Source organism: Montipora foliosa, chromosome 6, assembly GCF_036669935.1.
Source record: "Montipora foliosa isolate CH-2021 chromosome 6, ASM3666993v2, whole genome shotgun sequence".
Taxonomy (NCBI): domain Eukaryota; kingdom Metazoa; phylum Cnidaria; class Anthozoa; order Scleractinia; family Acroporidae; genus Montipora; species Montipora foliosa.
In genome coordinates, this window is record NC_090874.1 from 73,742,957 (window position 1) to 73,753,372 (window position 10,416).

At 39.1% G+C, this 10,416-nt stretch overlaps 1 protein-coding gene across 2 annotated transcripts in view; it reads right to left on the minus strand.

Moving 5' to 3' along the window:
- LOC138008402 (uncharacterized) overlaps window positions 1–6,325 on the minus strand; it is a 46,305-nt gene extending 39,980 nt beyond the window's left edge. For both annotated transcript variants that reach the window (XM_068855734.1, XM_068855733.1), the window contains exons 1-3: window positions 6,029–6,325; window positions 4,550–4,597; window positions 972–1,020 (exon numbers count right to left, since the gene is read on the minus strand). In XM_068855734.1, coding sequence (XP_068711835.1) covers window positions 972–1,020; window positions 4,550–4,597; window positions 6,029–6,055 — 124 coding nt within the window. In that variant the 5' untranslated portion in view covers window positions 6,056–6,325. The remainder of the gene's footprint in view (window positions 1–971; window positions 1,021–4,549; window positions 4,598–6,028) is intronic.
- Window positions 6,326–10,416: the final 4,091 nt, after the last annotated feature.

The window sequence follows — 10,416 nt, forward strand, 5'->3', positions numbered from 1 at the left end:
ATTGGTTCTTGAAGCCACATGGCAAATGGCCTTTGTTCGCTTTAATACCTTATCTTTCATTACATTTTCTCTGGAGTGCTCGAAATTTTTTCTGCATATATACAACACTCTCGCACTTCGGCTCTATTAAGGTTGCCGCCTTGTCAGCCTCGCGTCTTCACTTGGCTGACTCGTTGGCAATAACTTATTATTGAAAGGACTCCAACTGACAGAAGACAGACCAGTTGGTCAATTTAAGATCAAACAATTTGATTGTAAACATTATGGTCAATATTTTAAAGTTAAATCCTTGTTTTTGCGGAGGTTTCCTTTAAGGTCCTAGATTTCCATTCTTAGGAAATGTACATGTAATGGATTGTAGCAATACAAAACAGGTGGGACTCACATTGTGACCAGTCTCTGTGCACTACCAGCCAGGTGATCTGGTGACGTAACTCAGAGGACTGCGCATAAAAATCGTAACGTCGTATCCCACAACCGCGCGCGGCCTCATTTTCGAATTCAACTTGGCAGAAGGTAGGCTAGATCTCGTTGGGTCGTCTTGAATGTTCATTCAGTAACAGGAAATGTGGTAGACACAGTATGATCTGTTGAGTTTTGGCAATGGAAATACTGCAGGGAGTTTGGAAACAACACCTAAGGCCACGCACGGTTGTGGGATACGGCATTAAATTTTTTCTTCCCAGTCCTCCAAATTACGTCACCAGATCGCCTGGAGGAGATAATGCAAGGAAAGCAATATTGCACACATTTACCAGTTGAAGAGTCATTTATTTGTGGAATTTGATTAGCTGTCGTTCTCTCCAACCATAAATTATCGCTTTTTACATCATTTAATCTCCAGCTGGGATCAAAGTGAGGATGAGTTCGAGCTACTCGTTCAGAAATTTGGTTGTCCATGTTTGCAAATAATCCAGAACAACTACAGCTAGTAGAAGGAGAATTCCATAAATAATTATTGTAATTCCTACCTGTTGGTGGTCTTGGCATATGCCCACTCCCTCCAGATGCTGCACTCCCCTAAACAACAGATGAATCAAACTCTTGAAAACGATCCACTATTATTACTGCTGGAATAACACATGGTCTTGGCGAATTGCAGGGTTTTCAATAAGAATTTTAGTAGGCAGCAAAACCTGAGGAGATGGAGGAGAATGGACAATGCACACCGAAGGCACGCTTCTTGAGGGCCGAAGGCACAAGCCTGTTGGGGCATCTGGGGGCATCCTTCTCTGGGAAAAATTTGAAAAATTTCTGTAATCAGTAGTGTATTTGAACACAATACTAATATCATTAAATTTGGGTTTTTTATCCAGAGAGAGAGTACAAGAATACTCATTTGAGGGCAAGACATAATTATCAATTTGGGTTTTAAGGCTCCTTTGCATTCTGTACGGTAACAGCTATTCGCAATCATGTATTTGATTCGTCATGACCGAAAAGACCTTTTGCAGATGTTGTCTTGTCACACTTCAAATGTAGTCAGCAAATCAGGCAGCTTACACCAATCACTAGACTGCTGCCTAAAAAAGGTGTGTGCTTGATCCTTGGTCACCGCCTTTGACAAGAGCAGGGAAACAGAAATTGCCGTCGAAAATACTCAGAATTCAGGTGTCTCTTTTGCTCTTCATGCATGAACAAAACTTTCCCGATCCAAGGCTTGTGTTCTGTTCGAATGTTTCTCATGCTATTTGTAAAATTTGAGGTAATTTCCAAGGAAAAGTAGGCGGCAAGTTCACATGCAATAGCCGGCGAATTTCACCGGCCGTCGGCTCTCATTGAAAACTCTGAATTGCAATAATTTCCTTGCACTATATACTACACACATATACATCTACCTCAGATAATATTTCCTATAGCATTGTAAAAAATAGGCAAGCAATGCATACACGTGGTAGTGCAGTAACACAGTGCTTTATTCCATAATTGTCAACTGAGCTGCGTTTTGTTTTCCAGGGGATTCAAGGTTTGTCTTTGCATAATGTGTAGCTCTAATTGTACACGATATTGTTTTGGTACCATAAATCACAGTAGTGTCATGGTAGATTTCTTAGGTAACTAGCCGGACCCTGAGAAGACATGTGGTTACTAGTAAAAATAATACTAAACCCAGAAAGATTGAAGAAAATAGAAGGGAATCGATATACATTAGCTTCGAGGCTGACATGTTGATAATTTTCAAGTTCCCTTGCAACTTCTTTTCACCTCAAGTTTAAGCGTGTCTGAGCTTCTGACAGCTTTCCAAGACAAAAGTTCACTGCAGTTAAGCGCTGTCGAGTGGGGTTAGTATCTGGATGGGTGACCTCAAAATGCACGACGTCTTGCCGTGTCATAAGCATAGCACTGAAAATTCTCAAAAATGCTCAAAGATGCGAACTAAGGAAGGTACAGATTTTGTTAGCCTGCTTTGTACAAAACAAAATAATCTTGACGAAAAAGTAAAATTACCGTATTTACCCGTGTACAAGTCGACCTTTTATGGCCTCAAAAGAAGCTCCAAAAATCACCCTCGACTTATACACGGGTCAAAGATTTTGAGCCAAGCTCCAGCTAAGTAATTTATTCAAAATTAACATAATAATGATTGTGGTCTTGGGCATAATGAATGCAGTGGACAAAGCCGACAAAAGACTTCAAAATGAATGTAAGCAATTCCAGTTGAAATGAAAAAGGATTTGTCCAAATCTAAATGTTGAAGATACTCACAAGCACGAATATGAAATAGACACCGGAAATTTTCGTTTTCCAAAGGCGGAAAGCTCTAAAAGGCATTTCTGTTTCTTCAAACAAACGGGATTGTTCAACGGCTTAGTAACCTGGCACAATACCTCGTGTTTGTGTGAAAGCATCGTCACTCGCGTTGCCTGAAAATGCTGGTTGGTTATGATTGTTTTTTATTCTTTATACAAACCTGGCTGATTTAAATGCTTTTGCAAACTTCGTACTGTTTGGTTTATGAGTTTTGTTTTGTTTGTCATGTGAGAAATTATAAGTCAAGGACCAATTAAACCTTGCACATTTTCACATCGTTCGCAAGTTATTTTCAAAGATTGACTCCTCCTTCTGTGATGTTGTGCTTATCCTCTAAAGCCCTTTATCGTTGAACAATGAAACAGGTTAGTTTGAGGTTTACATGTTTGATTTTCTGAGAACTTTTTGGAAACTCAAGGACAAAATGCCCGCATATACAACAACTGCTGAACCACAAAACTATTTTAGCGCTTGAGGCCCTGATTTTTTTGTGTATCCACATTTCCAGAAATCGAAGAATATACACGGGATCGACTTATACACAGGTAAATACGGTAATAAATATTGATACACAGTTTTTAGGAAGAGCAGAAGCAAGTTTTCAGGAAGTGTCAATTGAAAATGAAATATTTTGCCATCAGCAACAACACTTGCGACGAGAAAACAACATAAATTTTGAACCGCGAACATAAAAAAAATTACCATCGGCGAAAAACATGTTGGGAAATTTTTGCTACGTTCAATTTTTCTATTGTTCTTTTGGCTGCACAGGTAAATCACAAAATTGAAAGTGTTGTCGAATTCAGCAGGTGCTGTGATTAAATGACCTTGCATGCGTGTTTACATGTACTCGCGAAACAAAGGATACATCTGTGTCAAAATGATGGCAAGACACAGGATTTTTGTTTTTGTTAGTTTGGTTTTTTTATCTTTCAAGTGTTATAAAGTTTGACAAGAAATGTGCGAATTCAACACAAACATCACGTTCTCCTAACTCTTGAGGTTGACCACAAAGTCAAAAAGTCCAATGTTTACTCTCCTAGATGAGGTTATTTATCACCGAGATATGTCCAGGTTTGACCCTAATTAGATGCACGCAGATTTCAATAAGCGTCACGAAGTGTCCCCTTGCTCTTCTCGCCAACTTCAACATCACTTGTGTCTCAGAATACAGACAATTTATGTCACACAGTGTCCCCGAAATGCTGCTCTTCACAAACTCTTGCAGATTTTGGCGCTCATTTTGTTGAAAGTCAAGCACGCTTCCAAAGGACCTGTTTATGTTCGTGAGTTATGCACGCGCTGCAAGCCTATTGTCACCACAGACTTACAATCTTATGCTTTTACACTCTTACAACTTGGTGACATAGTACTATTGCATAGTATACTTACAGTGCACTACCACAAAAACAAATTGTTGATGCTCACTGCGTTAGTAAGTTATCAAGCAACAATGCAAGGGCGTAGCTGGGGGGGGGGGAGGTCCTGGGGTGCCCGTGAACCCCCTTTGTAAGCCTTTTTTTAAGCAAACAACCCACAATATTCATGTGCGAAAACACCACAATCTGGTGAGTACCCGCTGTTCAACACAGTATGACCCCCTCTTTGAAAAATCCTGGCTACACCCCTGCTTACTGAACTTCATAGCCCTTGCATTGAGATACAAATCATATTCTAAGAAATTACTAACTCTGATATTCTGAATGTGAAGTTTCAAATACATTTAGTTTTTAATGGTGCTTGCATAACTAATTAATATACAATTTACAGGACATTGAACTTACTGCACTTGACTTACCACTGAAATTGTTGAGCCATTGGATACATCTGAATATGCATCAACATCCTAAAAGTAAGTCAGGGATTAGAAAAAAGTTCGTACAGCATGCAATGTGCAATGTATGTAGCATCTACTACAAAACGGGTTGAGAACACACTTACATGTACCATGTAAGTCAGGGCATTATTTTTGTGTGACTTGCCTGAATGAGGATTAACAAGACTTATCACACCTTTATGTTATAGTTTAATTTTCTTCATTGACAAATTTATTTACCATTTACTGAGGTTTGTTTACCAAATCTGGAGCAAGGGACTTTTAAAAGAATTTCAAAGTTCATGCAATGGTGAACCACATTGAAAACAGACTGAATCGCTGGTAATCATGACCACGTAAGCGTTGGGTTTATTATAATACTACTGCTACTACTACTACTACTACTACTACTACTACTACTACTACTACTACTACTACTACTACTACTACTACTACTACTAATAATAATAATAATAATAATAATAATAATAATAATAGATAAACAATCATCTTGGGCTTGGGTATCTAAATCTGATCTAAAACCCACTACTGAAGCGTTGATATTTGCAGCACAAGAACAAGCTTTAAGAACAAATTACATGTACATCAAATTTCATACTGACAAAACAGTTGGTTCACCATTGTGCAGAATGTGCGGGCAAAAAGGAGAAACTATTACACACATGGTGAGCGAATGCAGCATTTAAAGCTTGCCCAAGGGAAATGTAAATGACAATGTAGCCAGAAACATCCACTGGGAATTGTGTAGAAAATACAGCTTAGAACGTACTGACAAATGGTGTGAACACCAACCTCAAAAGCTGGCAGAGAATAGCACATGCAAGATATTGTGGACTTTTGCGATAACGAAATAGAACATTTGAGACCAGACTTGATTATAATGGACAAAGAAAAGAGGAAAGCATTGATGATTGATGTAGCAGTACCTGAATGGTGACAACAGAGTAAGAGAGAAAGGATTGGAAAAAACTAAGAAGTACCAAGATTTTAAAAGGGAAATTACAATAATGTGGACATTGAGACAAGTGGAAGTTGCTCTGGGGACCGGCATGGAGGTACAAAACACAGGTCACAGATCACAAGTCATTGTTTCACCAATACAGAAAGTATCCTAAACATTCATAAAAGCTAACGTCAGGCCTTTAGTAATTAGGCCAAAACAAACGTTTTTTGTGACCCGTGTTTTGTATCTGCAGCTCTGGGGACTGTCAAAAAGACTAAAGGAATTTTTGGAAAAGATAGGAATAGTGATACCGGTGGAAGTACTGGAAAAACTGCTCTACTTGGGACGGCAACGATTCTTAGAAGCGTGTTGGACATTGAGGAGACATAGGACCCGAGGTTGCGGGTAGCAACTTACTCCTAGGGTTAACCCCGAAAATGCTGTAATAACAGTAATAATCATAATAACAATAATAATAATAATCTGGCATGACGTACCTCTACTGTAACTCCTGGGATTGGCATTGGAATCAACTGCAGTTTGAGAGACCATTCCTCGATTTATTGCTCATCATTAAGATGGTCCAGAAAAAATTAGTCGCATCGAACGCTACGACTCAACTGTTTTTCCCTGTTGTTGCACGATCATCCGGCCCAATAACAGTTAGAGAATTTCGTAACCTTTTCCCATACAACTTTGCAGATATTCCATCCACTTTGTGGCTCAAATCTGGGATATATTTTATTTCAACTTTGCGCCATTGTACGAAATCTACGAAATCTACGAAATCTGTATGTCACAACGACGAACTGCGCCTGCAGTACTAGTAAGATTGGTAATAGCTGCGGGATATCAATGTAAGTAAAAATCACAAATTGTCTCAAAAAGCAGTGGGTAAAAAGTAATTTTTTTCAGAGAAGAACAGTGCAATTTGTAGTCTATGGAAAAATTTACAATGAGATTTATCAACACTACTTGTTGATAACATTGAACGAAATGTAATATTAAATATTCACGAGAAGCAACACGCGATCACGTGAAAATTGCGCCATACATTGCTCACATTTTATTGGCTATCTGTGACTCGTCTTTGATTTTTTCCGCACAAACCCGAAAACTGCATTTCTCTTAACCAATAAGAACTGGGTATCTTTAAAATAATATTAATAATGAAGTTTATTTAAAGTGGTACTATAATCAAAAAATCTCATCTACATCTACTTCTACATCTACATTCATATTAAACTTGCATTATCCTGAATAAGGACATTTCGCAAGTGACATATAAAATAAGATTAAAAAAATCTAAATAAATTGATAAACATTGTGAAAAAAGACAGCCTGATAGTACATGAATATAAATAATTAAAATCAGTTCACTCATTCATTAGGGCGGAGCCCAGAGCTCTTTTGAAACAGTGAATTGAGTTGGACTGTATAATTGCGTCACTTCCTTTTTTTTCTTAAGACTTTGGAAGTGTTAAAAAGGGTTGACAGGCCTATACGACTCCCTTGTACGTGGTCTGGTTTCTGTTGCCTTTGTCATAATTTTGCTCTCTTGAGTACATATTTGAATGGACGCATCTTTTAAGCGGTTCCTCTAGTATTCATTTAGCAATGGTTTTTGCCCTATGAGGCTTTACATTTGAATCTCTATACTGCTGTGTGATACGTTTTATTCCAAGAAAATAGTTGGTCTCGAAAGTAATGTTATTAGTTTCTTGGTGTTGATTTTCTCAGCAGTAATGTGAATGTGACCTTATGGCGTCTCGCTTTTGCGCCAATTTAATTCTAGGCTCGACCGATATATTCATCGGCGGTAGAAGCGAGTGATCTTCTGGTTTTAAATGTTTGACCCGGGCCCGGGTTCCTTATGTTTTTGAACGCCTGTTACATTGTGCCCTGTATCAGTGAGGTAGCTGGCTTCATATAGGCTTTGTATGCCTTTTTTTCTGCGTTTCTTAGCAGATCGTTATGCTCTTTGGAGGCGTTGTTTTGGGATCACCCGACTCTAGATGGAAATTCTCTGGCATATTTTGAGCTTTGAATTTTATCCAACTGGCTGTTTACTTTGACAGTAATTTCGTTGGTTAATTTTTAATCTCAGTATGGGATTAGCGTTAACAGGCTTTTGAACAACCGGGCCCAGATTTTGAAAGTGTGTTTGCCCGACTGGCAAAATTTTCAGCTTTAATTTTTATCCAAACGCCGTTTACTGCAAGTTGAGTGTATGTTTTGGATGGTCCGCCATTACTCACGTTCAAAACTGACCGACTGGACCTCAGAGGGTTGGATCTAGGATCTAGGATCTAGCAAATTTCAGCGTGTAAACGCAGTTTATTATGTTTGCAAAACACGAGTTTAAAGATCTGAAATCCCGAAACTCCCGTGCTGCATATTAATGGACCATTTCCGAGTTGCTATTTGTTTCGGTTTCGAAGAGAGTCTTGGTGCTCAACTATTGAAAGCGAAATGAGTTTGATTTGCATAAGAATACGCAACTGATTTCCATTTGATTGGTTGTGCACCCGACTAGCTTTCGAGGCATGCAGCAACTCGGAAATAGGCTATTCTACGGTGGCCCAAAAGGGCCAACACAAACAAAAAACGAAAACGCAAACAAAGGGGAAAACACCACCAAACAAAAAAAGAAAGCGTGGTAAAGAAGGAAACAGTTAATAAAATTGAAGAGCAACTTTTGGGCCACCGTACTATTCAGTCACGTGCACACGCATTGCATTCTCAAACCAGTGAGTGTTTGAAGTCATGCATTTTCTCCTCGTTCCAGCTCTCTCAAGATTTTAAAGTTAGTAACGGCGGACCATTAAATAGTAGAATTCCAGTTAAAATCTGACAAGTGTCATTTTTAATTTTAAGGCTTAAAACTTGGTCACTTAGTGTCAACTGTATTTTGCGGGGAGGCGCTACAAGTATTAGGGACACTGCCTATAGAAAAGAAAGTTTTTCATGCAAAGGGCCAGCTGAACAAAGCACAACCGCCGGATCTTGAGAGATCTAGCCAGCAAATAATATTAAGACTAAAAACAAAATAATTATGCAAGGCTGGTTATACGGCTGTGATGGTCAAACAGAAAATTTATATCCTTACAGCCGTATAACCAGCTTTGCATAATTCTTTTGTTTTTACAGAAAAGAAAGCAAACAACAGCAAGGCCCAGGAAAACAGCTTCAACACATCCGTTCGTGTTGAACGATGTTGACTGCTGGGGTGTGGCAAACGGTAATCATTAAACAAAGCTATCCGAGAGGGCCTGGTATTCAGACCCAGGCTGCAGCCGCGGTTGTTACTGTGGATACGAACATTGCTACGTCATTGAGAGACTGATTAGGGCGTACGCACACACCAAACCATGTTGAAAGGATTCGCGATCATTCGCGATCATTCGCGATAACAAGAAAATTTACGTTGAATGGTCGTTGAAGCAAAACGCTTTAATCGCTTTTAAACTCATCCAACATCTATTCAACTTTGGGCGCGTTCGATTGACCCTATTCCGGAATAGGAATACATGGAATAGAAGTTAGAAATCCTTCGTTTTTGCGGGGATCCACATCAATATTGTCAAGCATTTGCTAAAATGCTATTTTAAACACAGCTTTATTATTCTTGTTGCTGCCAAACGCCACACATAGTGTTTTAAATCATCACTCCACGTATTCTTATTCCGGAATAGGGTCAATCGAACGCGCCCTTTGTTTAATTTGATTCAACGTGTTTCAACACGGTTGAAAAGGGGGGGTGGAGAGAAAACGGTTGAAATCAACATCGCTGTTCAACAAAATCAAACCATTTGCCCCGAGCCTCAAAATTGTAGGAGAAAAACCGCGGAGTACCCGGACAAAAGCCTCTCGAAGCTGAGTAGAGAATCGATGAACTCAGCCAACACGTGAAGCCAATTAAGTCTGGGAATCGAACCCGAGCCACATTGGTGCCGGGGATGTGCTCTTATGAGTGTCATTCCCTGACTCAAGGTAACAGCTCGAATAAATTTATTTTCAATTATTTCCACGGTTTCGAAATGATGGGACAAAATTGAAATAATACCTTGCGGCTTTTTTTTTCTGATTAGTGCGCTCAATTATTTTGTAAATAAGCTTTGCATAATGGCACCCAACCTACGAATACATTCATTGGTGATGGCAGCTGATCAGCGGATAATAAGTAATGGATGGAGGTCTGTATAAGGGAGCAGATTAAGCCCAAGAGACCAAAACTCGCTTGTAGACTTCCCAGACTCATCAAACTTTTCATGATCTCGAACGTCCTTTGATTTAATTCTAGAGTTAACGTATTGCGTAGAACGTTCTAGTGTAAATTTATAGCGTAGATAAATAAGTCTGAAATGTGTGCGATGAAGTGAATAAAGCCGCAAACAAGCCATAACACTTCCTAAAACGGAGGGAGAAATAGCCATTGAAAAGCCCCTTCACCAGGAAAAGCCTTACACTATTTTTTTTGCATGAGCAATTTACTTGGTTTTAAAATCTCTTTCTTGATCGACCCAATAGTTGTAAATTATATAACTTTCATTTGTTCATAAATGCAGGTAACCATGTTTGTTTTCAACAGTAAATCTTTCGCGTTGAAACAAGTTATAGATTCGCTGTCCTGACAGCGCACAGCGCCGGGTCATTGCGAAACTACTGAAATGTTGCCGGGTTGGCACACGTTAATTAAGGTGTCGTAAGTTGTCTGTGATACTTTTTATCTGCTTGCAAAAACTCCCGAGCAAAAACTCTGCAGGCTTTGACATGTACGCGAAAATCGAATAGCTACAGGCCATCTGTTGCCTCCTATGTTTTTTTCTTTTCTTTTCGCTTAGGGCTGAATAAACCAGTTAACAAAGGTCAAGATCTCTGACTT